The sequence below is a fragment of the Capricornis sumatraensis genome, chromosome 10, assembly GCF_032405125.1.
Source record: "Capricornis sumatraensis isolate serow.1 chromosome 10, serow.2, whole genome shotgun sequence".
Taxonomy (NCBI): domain Eukaryota; kingdom Metazoa; phylum Chordata; class Mammalia; order Artiodactyla; family Bovidae; genus Capricornis; species Capricornis sumatraensis.
The window spans coordinates 29,288,896-29,311,383 of NC_091078.1; the positions used below are offsets into that span (position 1 = coordinate 29,288,896).

Below are 22,488 nucleotides of genomic sequence, written 5' to 3' on the forward strand. Positions count from 1 at the left end.
AGTATGCATTTTTCACACTTACATTGTTCACTTAAATCGTGCAGTTCGTAAAGCCAACGCCCCTGAAATGCTCAGTGATGGCGAGTATATCTCAGATGTTGAAGAAGGTATTTGTGAATTTTTATTGTGATAAAATTTAACTACCAGCTTTATCTTCCACTTCTTATCTTTTAACTATAACCCTTCCCTGAGTTACTAACTTTTCATTTTATCTTGTGATTATCAATTAATGTATCATTTAAACAACATGTATTTGATATCACTGTCTTCTTTTGGTCTCTTTGAGTGCCCTCCCCTTGAACCCATTTTCCAGCTTGAAAGTACAACTGTCACTACTTATCAGGATTACTTTCTTTCTATTTGTTGCTATTAAATAGAAAAGTGATCTTTTGATTGCTTACATTTGAAAATCTAGAAAAGAAAATCTGTTTATATCTAAAATTTTTTTTCATAAGTAAGTGAAGGTTTATGAGGACAGGCTTAAATGCCCATTCTAGGATGTACTCTAAGCTTTGCAGTGAAAGCTACTTTTGATCTTGAACTCATAATGAAAAGCCAACCTGAAAAAACTTGCTTTCAAAATACAAATTTTTAATCTTGATTTCATGAAAGAGACAAAACATAGATGATTATACCTATTCTTCATGTGCTTAAAAGAACCTTTTCGTTTTCCTGCCTCACTTAAAAAATTAGTGCATTTAAGCAGGTCATGGTATGTAGATACATTAATGAAATTCTGTCTTTATTGTTCATTGAAAACTGACATGTTTACAGTGAATAAATATAAAGATGGCAGATGCTGGCATTTTACTGAAATGTTTACTTAGAGTAGAATATATACTGATGTTTCCCTCCTGCATCATTTGACTCTCCCAGACAACGTTCTGTCTTTCTGCTTCTCCATTTGTCAGCTCTCATGTTGCTTTTTTCTTTTGGATCCGTCTTAGCGCAGCTGCTCTTTGTTTGCCTCTAGGTTACCTTTATTGGAATTATTGGCTCCTTCTTTGGTTTGTCCAGTTTTCATTGGAAACCTAAGTAGTGGGAAAGCCTACCTGATCCAAAGTCACGTTAGCTCTTTTGGTGACCAGGGGCTTCCTAGTGATCGTGCCTGCCCTCCTAGGAATGCTAATGTCTTGAGAGTTTAGGGACTTGGTAATTTAGGGACTTGTCTAATTGTTTGTAAATGTTGTTTTGATAAATGTTAAAGGCATTTACTCATCATTTTTCTTTTTCTGTAAACCATCAACTATATATTTACTTCTGTTAATCCCCTAATGGATAATATTTGTATCATCTTTAGGACTCTATGAGTAATATGCCTTACTGTCATATTATATTTCAATGCTTTCTTTTGCAGCATTGTCAGAGTAATTTCTCATGTGCAGAAGCAAAAAGAAAAATGATGGTCTCACAGAAATGCATACACACACAAAATGTGACGTAAAAAGTACATTTGCAAACAAAATTGTTATGAAATATAATATGACAATCAAAGACCTAAAAATGTGCTAATTTCCAACAGAATATCCCTAAAGAGCTGCACTGATGAGAGGGCAAGTTTGAATGGACTATATAACAACCTTATACATGTGGAAAACCCTAATTTCCAAAAAAAAGAAATTTTGCATCTCTTAAAGATAATTCACTTAGCTGTTTAACTAGAAATGAGAATTATTTCTTTTAGATTTATATCAGCTTGGGAACTTGAAATGAACAAACAAATTTTCATTCTCATTTTGTCCATCTTTCAGCCCTTGCATGTGTCCAGGGGCTGCTGGAAGCAAATGGCTCTTGACTTCATAATGTGTAGAATTTAATGTTGAAAGGGGGTTGGTTAAAGGTCATTCAATCTGAACAACCATCACCTAGTGCTAGAATTACCTCTGTTAGGAGATCCTTTTCCCAGATGCCTCCATGTGAGTTTCCCAATTCTCAGTCTGCCTATTCCTGTGAACAACACTGGCTTTAAACATTCTTCATTTTATGGAGCACTCTGTCACTGATTCAGGCATTAAGTCAGTAACTCAGGCTCTGAGCAGTTTGGCACTATTTAGAACAAAAGCTGCCTCAATTCATGTAAAATCCTTCTGATATTTAGAAGCACTTTTCATGTTTCTTGTCAATGTTGTTTCCTTCAGTCATATTACTGGCACTTCCCCCCCCCCCCATTCCCTTACCATCACGGTCAGTCTCCTGTGCACATTTCAGTTTGTCTGTATCCACCTCCAGTGGAGGTGGCCAGAGCTGGACACCATATTCGAGGTACAGTCTGATCAAAGCAGAGTCTATCAAGGCTCTTGTGTTGTCCATAGAAGATACTAAAAATCTATAATTGAAGATAAAAATACTGTTGAGGTTATAATATATACTTAATTAAGCCCTATTAATATTACCGTCAGCTAATGTCCCTAAATTTTGCCTCCATGAGGTCCAGTAAACCACATTAGCCGTTTGTCACATACTTGGATCATTCTCTGCTGCATGCGCTAGCATTTCTATTTTACTCCAAATCCTACAGCAAATCATTTTGAAAGTTTAATTCGAAAAGGAACCCTACAACTGCAGTGACAGTATTTACATCTGACTCATTTGTCGGGTAGATTTGCCAGGGCTTTGCCACTGTAGTCTGACTTGGCGCTGCTGGTTTCATTAAGCCCTTTTGAATGGAAACAACTGTTTATTTCCATGAAACCACAGCATATTGTGAATCTCTCTATGTGAGAATTAGTAAGATCTTCAGGTATCCCAGGTGCTAATAATATCAACAGCTTTTAAAAGCAAATAAAAATAATAAGCAAAATATGCTGTCAGTTTTTCTCAAGAAGAATGAATTTGTAACATGGGAAAATATAATCTAAGTTATAAACATCAAGTGAATATTAAGGGAACAGTGCCAAAAGTAGTCTCTTTTTCTCTCTCTTTCTTTTTAATTTTTGCTTTCTCTTTGTCCTCTTTCCTTGGTCCATGATGAGAAATTAGTCTAAGTTAAAAACAAAAAAGTAATGTTGATTAATTTGTCAAAAAAATTTTCCAGAAAAACAAGGCTAAATGTTATCAGTGAATGGCCTAAGGAAACCATGGAGCCAAGTTACAGAGTAAGAACAAAGGTTGACATGTCAGCACAGCAGAGATAAAGCAAGATGTTTAAGGCAGGTGATGAGTCCACATGTTATATGGGTAAGGGGTAGGTAGACCTGCTTGGAGGGCCAGACTGATTCACAGACATCTTAATGCTCTACTTTTTTCTTTCCCAGAAAATATGTTACATGCATATAAAATTAATATACATGCAAAATTAATGTTGATTCTAGTACCACTTAGAGTGTTCAGTTTTGCAATTCAGGTTGTCATTAAAAAGAAAGAAAAAACTAAATTGGGGGAGAGAAGAGAGAGGGAGGGAAGAAAGAGAAGGGAAAGAAGGAAAGGAAAGGAGGGAGAGGAATAAAAGAAGAAAATGGAGATTAAGATTCAAGTTGTCTTCTAGTTTGAGTCCTGCTCCCAAGAGTCACCATGGGCTTTGATTCAGCAGTGATTTTACATTGCAAATTCCTAGAAAATGTATTTTGTCAATTTTTAAGAATGCATAATCATGTTATTTTAGCTTGCAAAATTCTAGTGGGTTGGGTTATAGCAATAAATCTAAAGAACTGCAGATGGGACATAATGAGAACTGGAATGAAGCCATGGAAAGTAAAACCCCAAAAGGCAGCTCTGTGAAATAGGACTCCACTGAACAGGTTTCTGAGACAACTGGGTGAGACAACTCTTGCTCGGAAGAATTATTTAATTCCCATTTAGTTACAATTCAGATAAGACTGCAGAAGCTCTTTCAGGATCAAATGTAGACACTAAAATATTAAAAGAAAATGCTAAAAGTCTAAGTACACTTAGAAATAATTGTCAGATAGGAATACCACAGCCTACCAGGTTTTTGTGAAGTTTCCTGTTAAAGGAAATCCAAAAATCTGGAAACCAGATTCCAGATCCCTCAAAGAGCAAAGAAGGGGTTCATTAAGCAGAATAAATCTGTCTGAACCAGGAAAAAAGTTTTGTGTACTAAAACTGCTATCAACTGGTCCTTTGGAATTGAAGCAGTAGAAATCTAAAGGCTTGATATCAGGTTTGAGCCTCTCAGAATGTAAACTCATATAAAAATCTGTGTGTGTGTGTATATATATATATATTATTTTTTTTTGAAGAATGAGATTCTTTCTTTGTGTGGTGAGTCAAAATCTTTGGATACATTATTTATAAAAACATTTTTAAAAGTCTAAAAAAAGAAAAATAATTGTCAGATAGGTGTAGCTTTGAGATATAATAAAGCACTGATGTTTCATCTGATAATATGAGAGAGTCATAATTGGCTCACTTTTGTATCAAAATCAGTGCCTAATGGAAGCAAACCACAAATTCCAAAGAACTAAAACAGCAGATCAGTATTCTATAGCCCAAGCTCTTCATTATACTGATGAGAAATAAAGCCCAAATGAATGTTGTGTGACTTTCCCAACCAGGTTAGTGGCAGAGTGGGACAAGAAGACACATCTGATAGATGGCATTGGGTCATCTCTTTCATAACTGCAGTAACATGAGCTGTGTTCTTACATTAGAACCCAAAATTGAATTTTTTTTGAGCTTCAAAAAAATGTGTGCTTAGGAAAAGGAACAAATTGAAAATTGTCACAAAGTAATAATTATTCTTTTTTAAAGACCCAATGAAACTACAAGAGATAGTCCTCTGATCATCTTGGCAAAGGACCAAGATTCACATTCACATAAAATAGCTATAAACATAACATAGAATGGATTTTAAGAACTCAAAACAAGTAGTTTTAGCAAACATATCCAAGTATTTTTAATCAGGGGAGAAAAAGTAGAATTTCATTTGGCACAATCTGAAACTCAAAAAAGTTGGAGAAATTATTTTGGGAAACACAAAGCCAGATATTGGGGGAGATGCCTTACAGCCTCTCTTCTCACCAAATGCTTTGGACTATCCTGATCTCCTAGTCATCCTAATAAATACTTCAAACTATCATGTTTTTAGCTTTACAGATCTGGAAAGAAGCCTTGAAGATTAGTTTGCCTCCAGGTGGTCCAAGGGAGTCCTGGTTGCTATGCAGAGACTGCCCTTTACTTGAAATCTTACCATTTTATAAATACCTATAAAATCATAACATCTAACTTCTTGCCTGATATTTCTCTGCTTACAACTGACCTTTCAAACAGATGGTACATAATTGCATGCTACTCTGGCATGGCAACCCACTCCAATATTCTTGCCTAGAGAATCCCATGGACAGAGGAGCCTGGCAGGCTACGGTCAGTAGAGTTGCAAAGAGTCAAACACACCTAAAGTGACTTAACAAGCACGCTCAGCAATAAAGTCAAAATGAAATACCAGACGCAGAGACCTAATCTTAGTCTCTATTGTCTCCCTAGAACCTAGTACAGGGCCTGGAACAAAACAGCTCTTCAGTAGGTGTTTGCACAGCTGCAACCTAACAGAGGAGACTCAAGGAGAGGATAGTTGTATACAGGTTTCTGAGAACAGGCAAGATGAAGAAAATTCGCCTCCTGTGCTCCCTGTTCCAGTCATTATACCCTGTCTCACTGAGACAGCCCTAGGCTACATAGTGAATCAGTAAACATCTTTATAATGACTCTCCTAAGAGGTACCTATAGCTCAAAGAATAGTTCATGAATTTAAAAGAATTTCCAGCTAAAGGAAAAGACTCATGGGCGGAGACAGAAGTCTTGATTCTCAAACAGAGTCAATCCTGTCTTTGGTAGCCTGTCTTTGGAATTGGAATTGTTTAGTGATCTTCATCCACACTGACCACTTACCCTACCACGTACTTGACGTGTCTATACAGAATCTCACAGATGTCTCAGCCTGCCCTAAACATACCCTGCAAACAGTGTTTCTTCCCACCCTTCTCCAGGTCAGTAAACAGCTCTATCACCCAAGTTACAACCTGTGGTTCTGTGTAACCTCCCTTTCTTACGCTTATATCCAGTCTGAATCTATCCATTCTGCTTCCAGAATACATCCCACATCCCTCCACTTCCCACTGCCATGACTCTAATCCACCCGCTGACGTGCCGCCCATGGAATACTGCAGAAGCCTCCTTGCAGGTACTTCTGCACTTTCCCCAGAGACTCAGTTTTCTATACAGCATCCTCAGCAATCTTTTAAAATGTAAATTGGATCGTGTTATTCCATTCCCCAGCTTCAAACCCTCCAGACCTCATTTGTTGTTCTGTTGCTAAGCTGTGTGCAACTCTTTGTGACCCCATGGCTTCCCTTCCTTCACTGTTTCCTGGAGTTTGCTCACATTCATGTACATTGAGTCAGTGATGCCATCCAACCATCTCATCCTCTGTCACCCCCTTCTCCTCCTGCCCTCAATCTTTCCCAGCATCAGGGTCTTTTCCAATGAGTCAGCTCTTCACATCAGATGGCCAGAGGATTGGAGCTTCAACATCAGTCCTTCCAATGAATATTCAGGGTTGATTTCCTTTAGGATTGACTGGTTTGATCTCTGAAGCTCATAGCTAGGTTTTAAAGTTTCATTCATATTGTTGTATATAATTGTAGTTCATTTGTTTTCATTTCGATATATTATTCTATATGCCTGGATCATAATTCGGTTATCCATTCTCCTGTGGATGGAAGCATGGGTTGTTTCCAGTGTGGGGCTGTTGCAAACAAAGCTGCTATAAACCTTATATATGTTTCCTGGTACACATACATATAAGTACATTTCTGTAGGGTATAAACCTAGGATTTTAGTTGCCAAGTTGCAGCTTATGCAAAGACAATAGAATTCTTCACAACCAGGTAGGACTAAACTAGGATTATAAAATTAGATAGGGAGGCTAGAGAAAACCAGGAAAAGTAATGTAAAGAGAGATATTATAACACGAGAAGGAGGTGGGGAGGCTGTGATGGGATAAGAATGCAGGCAGTGGCTTCTGGGCTGCTGACGTTCTATTTCTTAACCTCTGGTATTTATTTGATAGCAGTCTGTTAAAATGTATGTTGCACGTCATGTACTCATTTGCATGGTTGCTGTATTTCAAAATAAAAGTAGTCACCTCTTCTAAATAATACACATACACCCCCAAACGAGTACAAATACAACAGTAAAATAAAAACTTCCCAAGGCTTTACGATGTACTTAGAGTAGAACTCACAGCCTTTCTGTGGTCAGTGAATCCTGTGTAAATATGGCTCATGGTTCCTCTTTTGCATTCTCTCAATCACACTTTTTGATTTCTTCCTAATACTCCTCTCAATATATTAGTCATCCGTTCCAGAAAAGCAAACTTTTTCTGGCAAGGACCAACAATTAATATTTTCAGTTTTTCAGGCTGCATGGTCTGTGTCCTAACTGTTCAACTCTGCTATTGTAGCCCCAATAGCTAACAGAACAGATGAGCAGGGATGTGGGCAATAAAACTTGATTTACAAAACCAGGGAGGGGACTGGATTTTGCCCAGACTGTCATTTGCCAACTTGGGATGAATTTTATGTTCTTCCGAAGCAGGCTGTCCACGCCATGAAAGCAGAGCTGTCTGTATCGCCGTCCGAGCACTTAGGACACAGACACAGGGGTCCTCACGCGGGGGGGCTGCCACACGTTTACCTGTGTCTCTGTCCTTCCCCACCCCACCCCGTCCCCACCTAGGAGTCGACATAAATGAATACTCTCAACGACACACACCATTTATTGAGCCCTTTCCATGTTCTAAGCATTAAGCACCATACATTTCATGTACTATGTTGTTTAAGCGTCACAGTGACCCTCTAACTTAGAGCCATTGGTATGCCCATTTTATAGATATGAAAATAAGTTCCAGCAAGGTTAAAGACCTTGGTCAAGGTCACACAAATCAGTGCAGGGGCTTATAGTGGAATCCCAGTCTCTAACCTCTAACATTCAGGTAATTTAGTAACAGTCCTAAAACAATCGGATAATTGTAAGTTGTAAATGAGATAATCTATAAAGGTTAGCACAAAGAGATAAGAAAGGCTTCCTCAGTGATCAATGCAAAGAAATAGAGGAAAACAACAGAATGGGAAAGACTAGACATTTCTTCAAGAAAACCTGAGATACCAAGGGAAGTTTTCATTCAAAGATGGGCAGAATAAAGGTGGACAGAAATGGTACAGACCTAACAGAAGCAGAAGATATTAAGAAAAGGTGGCAAGAATACACAGAAGAACTGTACAAAAAAGATCTTCACAACCCAGATAATCACGATGGTGTGATCACTCATCTAGAGCCAGACATCCTGGAATGAGAAGTCAAGTGGGCCTTAGGAAGCATCACTACGAACAAAGCTAGTGGAGGTGATGGAATTCCAGTTGGGCTACTTCAAATCCTAAAAGATGATGCTGTGAATGTGCTGCACTCAATATGCCAGCAAATTTGGAAAACTCAGGAGTGGTCACAGGATGGGAAAAGGTGAGTTTTTATTCCAGTCCCAAAGAAAGACAATGCCAAGGAATGCTCAAACTACCACACAATTGCACTCATCTCACATGCTAGAAAAGTAATGCTCAAAATTCTCCAAGCCAGGCTTCAACACTACATGAACTGTGAACTTCCAGATGTTCAAGTTGCATTTAGAAAAGGCAGAGGAACCAGAGATCAAATTACCAACATCCACTGGATCATCAAAAAAGCAAAAGAGTTCCAGAAAAACATCTACTTCTACTTTATTGCCTATACCAAAGGCTTTGACTGTGTGGAACACAACAAACTGTGGAAAATTCTGAAAGAAGTGGGAATACCAGACCACCTGACCTGCCTCTTGAGAGATCTATCTGCAGGTTAAGAAGCAACAGTTAGAACTGGACATGGAACAACAGACTGGTTCCAAATAGGAAAAGGAGTACGTCAAGGCTGTATATTGTCACCCTCCTTATTTAACTTATATACTGAGTACATCATGAGAAATGCTGGGCTGGATGAAGCACAAGCTGGAATCAAAATTGCAGGGAGAAATATCAATAACCTGAAATGCAGATGACACCACCCTTATGGCAGAGAGCAAAGAAAAGCTAAAGAGCCTCTTGATGAAAGTGAAAGAGAAGAGTGAAAAAGTTGGCTTAAAACTCAACATTCAGAAAACTAAGATCATGGCATCTGGTCCCATCACTTCATGCAAATAGATGGAGAAACAGTGGAAACAGTGACAGACTTTGTTTTTCGGGGCTCCAAAATCACTGCAGATGGTGACTGCAGCCATGAAATTAAAAGATGCTTGCTCCTTGGAAGGAAAGTTATGACCAACCTAGACAGCATATTAAAAAGTAGAGACATTACTTTGCCAACAAGGTATCTAGTCAAAGCTATGGTTTTTCCAGTAGTCATGCATAGATGTGAGAGTTGAACTATAAAGAAAGCTGAGCGCCAAAGAATTGATGCTTTTGAACTGTGATGTTGGAGAAGACTTTTGAGAGTCCCTTGGACTGCGAGGAGATCCAACCAGTCCATCCTAAAGGAAATCAGTCCTGAATATTCGTTGGAAAGACTAATGCTGAAGCTGAAACTCCAGTACTTTGGCCGCATGATGCGAAGAACTGACATTTGTAAAGACCCTGATGCTGGGAAAGATTGAAGGCGGGAGAAGGGAAAGACAGAGGATGAGATGGTTGGATGGCATCACTGACTCAATGGACATGAGTTTCAGTAAGCTCCAGGAGTTGATGATGGACAGGGACCCCGGACTGGCGTGCTGCAGTCCATGGGATCGCAAAGAGTCAGATGCAACTGAACTGAACTGATAAAGGTTAACCCAGATATCTCCGTGAATGTTAGTTACAAGGCACTTTATCTTACTTAATCTTCTCAAAGTAGTTGAGAGCAGTTTTGGAACTATTCTTACTCCTACTTTACATGTAGTCCTAATTCAAAGCCCTAAGATTTTATTAGCCCTCACCTGCATTAAGGTTCTAAGCCTAAAAGGGTTCAAGATACTTGCTCAGGTTCACATAACCAATGAAACTGTAATTTGAATTTAGGTTTTTTTTTGGTTTTGTTTTTGTTTTTTTTGAATTTAGGTTTTTTTTTACTTTCAGTGAGATGCTGTAAGAGCATATATGAAAATAACAAGAAAATGCAGAAGAAGGGGAGATGACTGGAGGCCTCAAAAGGATGAATTTTATGGAACAGACAGAATGTGAACAAGCAGAAGTTTTGGGGGGTTGAGGAGAAGGGAAGGGACTGGAAAGAAGTGTTCTAAGTTCAGGGTCAAAGTATCAGAGACCGGAAGAGCTCACAGAAGACTTCAGCATGAGGCAAGGGGTTTGGGCACTGACCTGACTGATTATCCCAGGGCAGGGCACAGGGAGGAATGGAAAACTCTGGGCACACTGAGAGGAAGAGGAATGCCAGAGGGAGTGGTGAAGAACAGAGGGAGAAAACCAGAAGAGTGAGCTCTAGTGGATGCCACCCATGGGAGAAACTTCCCTGGCACGGTCCAGTTAGGTGAGCACAGGCCATCTGGGAACCCCTGATGACCACAGCAGCTGCCGTGTTCATAATATGAATACAGACCCAGAATAAGTAGTTCTCATATAGTTTTGTGCTTTTTTCCCTAGAAGCTATGACAGATGAGCAGCTGGAGCAGTCTATGGCATGAAGGGGAACAGGGGTCAGTTAAGAGCTGACCGGGAATTAGCATGTTTATTGATTAAGTACAATAGGTGGTCTTTTCATTCATCCAAAACAAGTTGTAATTTTGAATATGATTCCTTCCCACTCCCACTTCTTTTAGTCTCTGGTAATCTACCCGGAAAGTCTGAGCTTCTTCATGGGGAAGTCGGTCCTCATGTGACCACCTCTGCCCCCATCCCCCAAATTGGACTCCTACTACAGAGAGAACCAGAAGTGGAGGGTGACACTGGGGAAAATCAGCACGGAGAATGCTTGGCCAGGGAGAGGCAGGGTGGGGGCAGAGGGCTGGGAAGGGGTGTGGGCTTGGAGAATGGGAAGATGTTACACATGGTGAGAGGTGGTCCAAGCACTGGGGCCAGAGGCACACTGAGGCTGAGAACCGACCACAGGCTGTCTTTCCCTTCTGTGTATACACCTTTTAGGTAGAGGTTGGAGATAGAACACAGATCAATAACTGGTGTTTGCTGCTCTGCACAGTGAAAAGCAGTTTAGGTGTAAGAGAAGGAGAGACCAGGTTCAAGCCCACAAAGTAGACGTGATGCTTATACTGCTTTATACCTGAGGGTAGTGAGCATCTTCTGGCGCTTTGCACACCCAGTCCTTATATACAAACATAATGAGCCAAGATCAATGAGGTCTGGATGTGGGGCTGAGTCTAAACGAATTTGTAAGAAAGAATGAATAGAAGGGACTTACTGGCATGATACAGCCACCTTGAATTTAGCAATGTAATTACTCCGTAAGTAAGAACCATTTTAGTGTCTGATTTCACAGTATTACTTTGTGGCTAGTCATCTTCTGGTCTTATTTAAAAGTGGCATGCTGCTGCTGCTGCCAAGTCACTTCCGTCGTGTCCAACTCTGTGCGACCCCAGAGACAGCAGCCCACCAGGCTCCCCCGTCCCTGGGATTCTCCAGGCAAGAACACACAGATTTTAGCTAATAAGTTCAGTGTAAGTAACACCGTGCTCCTCTCTACCTGCATCCTATCTCTATTCTTTAGTCTCCGTTTGACCCAAGTCATTGTAACATCTTATCTTCCTCAGGTGGCTGACAGTAATTTCTGGACTAGGGTTAAGGAGTATTGATAAAAATAGGAAAAAATTATAGTGTCTGCCCCAGCATTGTCTTTTTCTAGCTCTTCACAGGAAAGACACAGAATTCTTTTTCCTTTCTGGGATGTGTTTGTTTATTAACCCAACCAAGATCACAGGGGATGGTTTCCATTGCCCCATCTGGAAAGCGTCCAACACTGAGTCATGGGTCCTTACTTTGGAAACTGTATCTCACTTGGATTAAGGAATAGTAAACTGCAATACAGGTTTTTAAAAAGGTACATCTAGCCACAAAGAACAGAATAATGTGTAAGACCAGAGAGTCACACTGACTTTATACTCGAAAAAATCAGCCTAAATAGAAAAGTCATTTGTTTTGTGCCATAACGGCGACTTATTCTTGTCAATGCTTAAGAGATGTGCAAACTTTGCCATTAAGCCCAGTTCCTTTGTGGGCAGCAATGAAGTCAGGATCTTACCAGCACCTGGAGTTAGGGAAAGAAAGAAAAAGATAGCAGGTGGCCCTCCCATGAGAGAGGTACACTAATCCCTTAAAATGACACACACTTCTTAAGACCACCTAGGTCACCCTTCCTCATCTAACAGTGTCTCAACTTTCCCCATTGCTCTCACACCTTTTGAGAAGAAAATGTACAGGAATCCTTGCTTAATACATGCTCTTCCTCCAAACTGCAAAATGAAAGATGAGATGCACACTGATCTGAAATCTAAGTAACTTTCACACTTATTTATTGTGTGAGTCTCAGAAGTAGACTTTTAGAACTAGAGTTTGAAGGGAACAGCTACCTACTCCAGTGTTCTGGCCTGGAGAATTCCATGGACTGAATAGTCCATGGGGTCGCAAAGAGTCAGACATGACTGAGTGATTTTCACTTCACTTTGAGTGGATCCGTTCAGTTCAGTTCAGTCACTCAGTCATGTCTAACTCTTTGCAACCCTGTGGACTGCAGCACGCTGGGCCTCCCTGTCCATCACCAACTCCTGCAGTTCACTCAAACTCATGTCCATTGAGTCAGTGATGGCATCCAACCGTCTCATCCTCTGTCGTCCCCTATCCTCCTGCCTTCAATCTTTCCCAGCATCAGGGTCTTTTCCAATGCGTCAGCTCTTTGCGTCAGGTGGCCAAAGTACTGGCGTTTCAGCTTCAACATAGTCTTTCCAATGAATACTCAGGACTGATTTCCTTTAGGATGGACTGGTTATATCCTTGCTGTCCAAGGGACTCTCAAAAGTCTTCTCCAACACCACAGTTCAAAAGCATTAATTCTTTGGTGCTCAGCTTTCTTTATAGTCCAACTCTCACATCCATACACGACCATGGAAAAAACCATAGCCTTGACTATGGATGGACCTTTGTCGGCAAAGCAACATCTCTGCTTTTTAATATGCTGTCTAGTTTGGTCATAACTTTTCTCCCAAGGAGTAAGCGTCTTTTAATTTCATGGCTGCAGTCACCATCTGCTGTGATTTTGGAGCCCCAAAAATAAAGTCTGACACTGTTTCCACTGTTTCTCCACCTATTTGCCATGATATGATGGGACCAGATGCCATGATCTTCGTTTTCTGAATGTTGAGCTTTAAGCCAACTTTTTCACTCTCCTCTTTCACTTTCATCAAGAGGCTCTTAAGTTCTTCTTCACTTTCTAACATAAGGGTGGTATCATTTGCATATCTGAGGTTATTGATATTTCTCCCGGCAATCTTGATTCCAGCTTGTGTTACATCCAGCCCAGTGTATCATGAGTTAAATAAGCACAGTGACAATATACAACCTTGACTTACTCCTTTTCCTATTTGGAACCAGTCTGTTGTTCCTTGTCCAGTTCTAACTGTTGCTTCCTGACTTGCATACAGATTTCTCAAGAGGCAGGTCAGGTGGTGTGGTATTCCCATCTCTTTCGGAATTTTCCACAGTTTGTTGTGGTCCACACAGTCAAAGGGTTTGACATAGTCAATAAAACAGAAATAGATGTTTTTCTGGAACTCTCTTTCCTGTTCGATGATGCAATGGATGTTGGCAATTTGAGCTCTGGTTCCTCTGCCTTTTCTAGATCCACCTTGAACATTTGGAAGTTCACAGTTCATGTACTGTGTTGAAGCGTGTCTTGGAGAATTTTGAGCATTACTTTACTAGCATGTGAGATGAATGCAATTGTGCAGTAGTTTGAGAATTCTTTGGCATTGCCTTTCTTAGGGATTGGAGTAAAACTGAACTTTTCCAGTCCTGTGGCCACTGCTGAGTTTTCCAAATTTGCTGGCATATTGAGTGCAGCACGTTCACAGCATCATCTTTTAGGATTTGAAATAGCTCAACTGGAATTCCATCACCTCCACTAGCTTTGTTCATAGTGATGCTTCCTAAGGCCCACTTGGCTTCTCATTCCAGGATGTCTGGCTGTAGGTGAGTGATTATCTGGGTCATGAAGATCTTTTTTGTATAGTTCTTCTGTGTATTCTTGCCACTTCATCTTAATATCTTCTGCTTCTGTTAGGTCCATATCGTTTCTGTCCTTTACTGAGCCCATCTTTGCATTAAATGTTTCCTTGGTATCTCTAATTTTCTTGAAGAGATCTCTAGTCTTTCCCATTCTGTTGTTTTCCTCTATTTCTTTACACTGATCACTGAGGAAGGCTTTTTTCATCTCTCCTTGCTATTCTTTGGAACTCTGCATTCAAATGGATATATCTTTCCTTTTCTCCTTTGCTTTTTGCTTCTATTCTTTTCAGAGCTATTTGTAAGGCCTCCTCAGACAGCCATTTTGGCTTTTTGCATTTCTTTTTCGTGGAGATGATCTTGTTCCCTGTCTCCTGTACAATGTCAGGAACCTCCGTCCATAGTTCATCAGGCACTCTGTCTATCAGATCTAGTCCCTTAAATCTATTTCTCACTTCCACTGTATAATCGCTAGGGATTTGATTTAGGTCACACTTGAATGGTCTAGTGGTTTCCCTACTTTCTTCAATTTCAGTCTGAATTTAGCAATAAGGAGTTCATGATCTGAGCCACAGTCAGCTCCTGGTCTTGTTTTTCCTAACTGTATAGAGCTTCTCCATCTTTGGCTGCAAAGAATATAATCAATGTGATTTCAGTGTTGACCATCTGGTGATGTCCCTGTGTAGAGTCTTCTGTTGTGTTGTTGGAAGAGGGTGTTTGCTATGACCAGTGCGTTCTCTTGGGAGAACTCTAGTAGCCTTTGCCCTGCTTCATTCTGTACTCCAAGGCCAAATTTGCCTGTTACTCCTGGTGTTTCTTGACTTCCTTCTTTTGCATTTCAGTCCCCTATAATGAAAAGAACATCTTGTTTGTGTGTTAGTTCTAGAAGGTCTTGTAGGTCTTCATAGAACCATTCAACTTCAGCTTCTTTAGCATTACTGGTCAGGGCATAGACTAGGATCACCATGATATTGAATGGTTTGCCTTGGATACGAACATAGATCATTCTGTCATTTTTGAGATTGCATCCAAGTATTGCATTTCGGACTCTTTTGTTGACCATGATGGCTACTCCATTTCTTCTAAGGGATTCTTGCCCACAGTAGTAGATGCGGTGGTCATCTGAGTTAAATTCACCCATGCCAGTCCATTTTAATTCGCTGATTCCTAAAATGTTGACATTCACCCTTGCCATCTCCTGTTTGACCATTTCCAATTTGCCTTGATTCATGGACCTAACTTTCCAGGTTCCTATGCTATATTGCTGTTTACAGCATCGGACCTTGCTTCCATCACCAGTCACATCCACAGCTGGGTGTTGTTGTTTCTTTGGCTCTGTCCCTTCATTCTTTCTGGAGTTACTTCTCCACTGATCTCCAGCAGTATATTGGGTACCTACCGACCTGGGGAGTTCATCTTTCAGTGTCCTATCTTTTTGCCTTTTTATACTGTTCATGGGGTTCTCAAGGCAAGAATACTGAAGTGGTTTGCAATTCCCTTCTTCAGTGGGCCACATTTTGTCAGAAGTCTCCACCATGTCCCGTCCGTCTTGGGTGGCCCCACACAGCATGGCTCATAGTTTCACTGAGTTAGACAAGGCTGTGGTCCATGTGATTTAGATTGGTTAGTTTTCTGTGATTGTCGTTTTCAGTCTGTCTGCCCTCTGATGGAGAAGGACAGAGGCTTACGGAAGCTTCGCAGATCAGCGCCCTCATACTACCATATTCCTCTTCCTTCGTATTCCAGCTTCTCTGCATTTTGAGAATGCAAATATTGGGAGGCTGAGCGAAAACCGTGATGAAACAGAGTCATTTGGATCCTTCATGATGAAAACGTACTGTCTAAACATTAGTGGAGGTGGACGTCCTATTATAAGGTTTTGAATGGATGGAAAGGCTTTTCTCTTTAAAATTACCAGGGTATTTATGTCCCTTATTTGAACCTTCAAAAACATAAAATTGGCTGTGTCTTACCTGTCTTAATTTGTCTCTGAAGGGGTTAATAATACTGTGGAATTTCTGCAAAGACGAAAAGAAGTAACATACCCATAAAACATTAAAAGCAGTGATCAGCATAAAATAGGTGCTCGATAAATGGCAGTCACTCTTTTTTTTTAATCAAATGGATATGACTGTCTGTATTCTTTAGGCTTGGAGCATTTAGGGCTTCAGTTTAAAACAGCAACAACAAAACAGTGTGGGTTGACATTGCATTGTCACCCAATGATGCGTTTATGTTGCTTGTCACTTGGATGACAATTGTTAGTCTATAATCAATTTCAAGGACCCCAAAAATCTAACCCAACCAACCCGTTTCCTACAACTCAGTTGGCTGTGACTTTAGTAAAGCCAGCTGCTGTCGGTCCCCAGCATTCTGTCCCGCTAGGCGTATCCTGTGGCCTGGGATAGCCCACTTCCTGCTTCTGCCCTTCTCTTCCTACCTTTAGCCACACACCCTCCATTCGGCATCTACCAGGTCTACAGTGCAGTGTGCTAGCCTCTTCCTCTCTGCTCCTGTAATGCTCTGTAATGCCTTTCACACATCTTCTGTCCCGGTGGTGCAGTGAGGTTCCTGGGCTTTGCAACCTGACCTTGTGGGTTCTAATCCAGATTCCACCTCTAATTAAATGTGTGAGTTTTGAATAGTAACTCTGAATCTGTTTTTTCATCTATAAACTGGAAATAATAGTACCTGCTTCATAGGGTTGAGGATTAAGTGAGACAGTGTGTAGGACATGCAAAGCAGTAAATCTTTGTAAACCAGCAAGAGGAGTACAGGATTTGTATCCTTGTTTTTATCTTGGCCTTATCTCCATTATTTGAGACTAAATACCTCAAAGGCAGTAGTTGGCTTTACTCCTAACATGGGCCCTTGCCCAGCGTTCCACTGTCTCACCACTCAGAGTGGGGTGCAGGTCACCTGGGGGCTTGTTATTCGTGCAGAATCTCACGGCCTATGCCAGACCTATGGAATCAGCATCTGCATTTTCACAAGGTTCCGTGAAATTTGAGAAACACCACACTTGATAAAATATATCCCTTGAAATTTGAGAAACACTGCACTCATTCCTTGAATTCACTTGCTGAAGCGGATACTTTAAGTATGCTTGTAATAGCCACTAGGAAAACAGACATTGAATGCGGTTTGATTAGTACTGCCGTTACATCGCTGGCATTTATTTATTAGGATCCTTTAGACAAGTGGTTCTCAAAGTGTGTTCCGCAGATCAGCTGTATCAGATTCACTGGGGAACTTGTCAGAAATGCAAGTTTTCAGGTGATTTGAAAGCATCCCCGAGGTTAGACCCACTGCTTTAGAACATTGGGAAGCAACCAGAGGTACCACACTAATAAGGTGCATCCCCTTCTTCCTGCCTTGTTGTTTCATTTCTTCTCTTCCATCTCTTTAAAGAAGCAAGCCAGTTAAATCTTTACATTGTTTCCTTTCTGTGTTTGCTGGATACTTGCTGATGTACATACACCTCTTATACTTTTTCCAGTGTATGGAATACACAACCTATATGGCTTATCTGCAGTCCCTGTATTTTGTTTTGTTTTTTTTAATTTTATTCATTTTTTGAATAGGTGATAGATGTGCGTGGTATAAAATTCCCAAGGTACAAGAGTTTACCGTGAAAAGTAAGTCTCCCTGCTTCTTTCTCCAGTAATAGAGTTCCTTTATCCAAGGCCAATCACTGAGCTTTCATCACAAACATTTATTGAGCACCTACTATGTGCCAGGCATTGTTCTGGGCACTGATATGGAACAAAACAGAAAAACTCCTGCCTTCACAGAGCTGACATTTCATTTACCGATTTCTTGTTGTATTTGTTCAGTAGCACAGAATTTGGCAGTAGTTAAAAGCAGGACTCTGGAGTCAAACCAACTGATTTTAAATCCAATATTCCCCATGTTCTAAGTGATCTCAAGCTATTCTACCACTGTGAACTGGGTTTTCTTTGTCCTGAAATGGAGATAGCAATTCTATTCTGTAAGGTTGTTGTGAGAATTATACTTGTAAAGCACCAAACAGTGCCTGGAACAGAGTAAATGCTCAATAAATATAGGTGTTGATTATAATGATGTGATCTCATTCTACTCTTCCATAATGTAAACTAGAAATAGCTAGAGGATTCTTTTCTAGTAGTATCTATTTCCTCTCTTTGCTATGTGATGATCAAAAAAATCACTTTTTTTCAGAACAAGCACCATAAATTTGCCCTCTCAGTTCTGATCATTAACAGATTGATGATAAGACTGACTTCTATGAAGTAATCAACCTCTTTTTAAAAATCACTAGAGCGTAGAGACTGTCTTTATTCTTTTTAATCCAGCTTTTCTTAAAAATCCCATGTAATTTGGAGGTTTTTCTACTATTATTTCATTTGGAGGTATTTTGTACCATTATTTTCAGCTTTTTAATGTTATAAAGTACATTCCTTGGGGAGAGTGTGCATTTCACATCAGAGGGATTAAACACTTCTAAGCAAAGTTTCTGACAATACAATTTGATATAGTTACCTTAAGGAACATTTTTTGTGCTTCTAGTCCCCAACCAGATAGGAAAACTTTTTTAACCCCTGGAAAAGTAACAAAAGTATTCCTCAATGACAGTCTTAAGATGGAAAAGATTAGAACGAACAGAAAGGGGGAAAGAGAGAAGAAAAGAACTCCTAGGGCATGAAAACATTTATATATTAAGCCAAGAACTGTTTCATTTATTTAGCATAAAAAAATTATTAGTGGGCATAATGAAAGATTGCAAGGGAGTTGCATTGTTTATTCCCCCATGTACTGATTCTGGACCAATGGGCTAAATTCTGAAAGGGAATGTGACCAACCACAGTCCTGATAACCATTTAATATATTCTTTTTTCCCCTTTGTCCCTGATTATATTTTGTATTATTTCCTGGCAGACTGGGTGTATGGATCTTTGAAAGGTTGACTGTAGTATAGGAAGCCTCTTCTCTTCACCTTGTCATGAAAAAAGGACTAGGAGGAGGGGATACCTAGGGAATGGAAGTGAAATGCCTCTGAGGTAGATTTGGAGTGTTTTGTATTCTTCTTTAAACATTTTCCTGCCTCTGATATTTTATTGTCAAAAATGGGTTAACACAAGAACATCAGGGCTCGTAATTTTGAAAGGGATAAAGTCCCTTCTGGGATTCCCAGGTGGCTTAGTGGTAAAGAATCCCCCTGCCAATGCAGGAGATGCCAAAGACATGGGTTGGAAGATCCCTTGGAGGAGGAAATGGCAACCCCCTCCAGTATTCTTGCCTGAGAAATCCCACGGACGAGGAACATGGGGGCTACGGTTCAAGGGGTCGTAAAGAGTCAGACACCACTGAGCTCATACACAGAAAGTCCCTTCCAAACAGGCGAGGCTTCCTTGGGTGGCACCTGCCCATGTGCTCTTCTCAGACTTTGTCTGCACTAATCATATGCCCCACTGTGGAGCTCACTCGGACTAGGGGTGTGTTAGGCAACCGGCGTGTGACTGCTTTGCCTTACTCCTGCAACTTATCATTTCTCATTTGCCTCTGTTTCCACTACTTATTACCTTAAACTCAGTGGTTTAATTTATTATCATCATCTCTCATGGTTGGGTGAGTTAATGAGGTTCAGCTGGGTTCTTAAGATCTTTCAGGAGTTTGCAGTGAGATAGCAGCTGAGGGTAACTCGGTGGGCTGTTCCATGTGGCAGCATCATTCAGGGGTCTGTCACCTTGATTGGGATGGCTGGGACAGCTGAGAACTGACTGGCATCTCTCTCCATAGGGCTACCTTGACTCTCTTTACGCCTTTATAAGGGGTGTCCTCTTGGTACTCAAATTTCTTGCCTTGGGATTGACTCCTCCCCTTTGGAACAAGCACTCCAAAGAGACTCAGGCAGAAACTGCAAGGTGTCTCTGAACTCAAAGTTCAGAGTCATGTAAAATCACTTCCCCTGCATTTTACTGTTCAAAAATCAAACCAGCTCAAATGTAAACAAGTGCAGTATACAAGGCATGGATACCAGAAACTTGGTTCACTGGATGGGGTAAAGAGGGCATCTTTAGACACGAGCTACCACACCCTCTTTGCCAGAAAATAGTCAGACTTACCTTCAGCATAGCGGTTGTGCCATTGCGCCAGATGCTTCTAAGAAACATAAGCCCACACAAGTACCTGGTGGAGGTGGCTTAGTCACTAAGCCGTGTCTGACTCTTGCGACCCCATGGACTGTAGCCTACCAGGCTCCTCTTTTCATGGGATTCTCCAGACAAGAATACTGGAGTGGATTGCCATTTCCTTCTCCAGAGGAACTTCCAAACCCAGGAATCAAACCCAGGTCTCCTGCATTGCAAGCAAATTCTTCACTGACTGAGCTACGAGGGAAGCCCCACACAAGTACTTAGTAAGCGAAAATTTGTAGGGTTTGGTAATGTTTACCTTAACTAAATATATCTGATATTGTATGAGTGTTGTTTGTTCATAGAATTGCTTTTGTTGGCTTATATGCATTTGTACCTGTTAGTCAGAAGCTGCTACTGATAAAAATATTTTTGGATTATAGAATGGATTAGAGTAGTTAACCAGACACTCAACACAGTTCATCTCATTCCTTTCTAACCTTTGTATAGCCGTGTAATGTACTGTACAATAATTATGGAATATTTTGTTCATTAAAATGAAAGTGTCTTAATGTTATTCATTCATTCATTCAATCAACACGTATTTGTTGAGTACCTATGATGAACCAGGCTCTGTGTCAGGCAGTGAAACCTGGGATACTTGGTGCTATGTTGGGATTTTGCCCTGACTAGTATCAGTCTTAGCATTTTAAATATTAATTATATGAGTTCATGCATTCATATGTTTGGGCACTAAAGAAAGCAGATGTTACGGAACAATAGTAACAGTTGGTGCTGACTACACCTTTCTTTGTGCGCTATTTCACCGAATCCCCCCAAGAGGTCTTAGGACAGAGGCAGCGTTGATATCCAAGGTTCAGCAGAGGTTGAAAGTATGACTCAAGAGTCAATAGTATTCCTACTACACTAAACTGCATTAAAATAACACTTTTATTTCTAAATTCCGTGCCTTTTAAGAAAAATCTTCACCATTCGAAAATGGTGATTGCATAACTACTTAATTACTGTTACTTAATATTCATAAGACCACTTGAGTCATTGGCCAAATGTACTGACAGCTCCCTTCCCCATCCCAACACTGGGCTTCTTTAGGCTTCGTACTGACCATTTCTGAGGCCTAAGAAGGAGATGTCAAAAAGAATAGAAACTTACTGAAATTTTATGTATCCCAGCCACCAAGCTTGGCATGCCAAAAGAGCAGGAAGCTGCTGTGGCCTGTAGATGGGGGAAAAAAGCAAAATCATCAAGCTATTTAATAAAAGCGATCATGAATTCCAAAAATATTGATGGGGCACTTACAATATGGCAAGCCCGGGACAATATGTGTTCTCACTCTCCCACGGGACAGACCAAGCAGATGTTTTTCCTGCCAATACACTCTGATACGGGAAACCCACACGAGGGACACTCAAGAGGGTGAGTGGAGGAGGAGAAGAGTTCTAGAAAGACTCAAAGATTGGAGAAATTACTCAGGTGAAGAAGGAGGGGTGAAGGTTCCATCAAAGGAAGACACCCTAGGTAGTGGCTCAAAGTCTAAAGACGTTCAGAAATTCTAGGGACTGAAAGAATTCTGTGTAACAGAAGGGCAGGATGAGTGTGGAGGGGTGGCCGGAAAGCAGCTGGGCAAGAAGTCGTGAAGAAGGAAACTTTCCTCGCAGTCCTTGTTAGGAAGCTTGAATGAGTGGCCACCACTGAATCAGACTTTGCTGAGTAGTTTGAGGGTGGGGGCTGTTTGTTTGTTTTGTGTTTTGGCCGTACCGTGTGGCATGTGTGATCTTAGTTTCCTCACCAGGGATCGAACCCGTGCCCTCTGTCTTGGAAGCACTGAGTCTTAACCACTTGACTGTCAGGGAAGTCTTAGTAGGTTGGATTTTAAGTGCATCTGTGGCAAACAGGTTAAAGTTCAGACATTTTCTCCGTTTTAACCATGACTTCCTCTTCCATTCTTTAGAGTTGGAAATGATCCTTTTTATTATGTTTATATTACTATTGGGGTGGGGGATATTTTTCAATATGTTTCAGGCATTGTAAATGGCTTCCCTTCTCATTCTGGGTATTTGCAATGTTGATTACAGCCGGGCAGATCGAATTCTAACGCCAGGTGTCATATCGTCTGAATATTAGATGAGTCATTATTTATGCATTGATCCAGG

The 22,488-nt window shown here is 40.6% G+C and overlaps 1 protein-coding gene across 1 annotated transcript in view; it reads left to right on the forward strand.

Annotated features, from left to right (window-relative positions):
- Window positions 1–22,488, forward strand: part of ANK3 (ankyrin 3) — a 375,510-nt gene that overhangs the window by 233,594 nt on the left and 119,428 nt on the right. Inside the window, exon 23 of the mRNA XM_068982038.1 lies at window positions 45–107. Coding sequence (XP_068838139.1) covers window positions 45–107 — 63 coding nt within the window. The remainder of the gene's footprint in view (window positions 1–44; window positions 108–22,488) is intronic.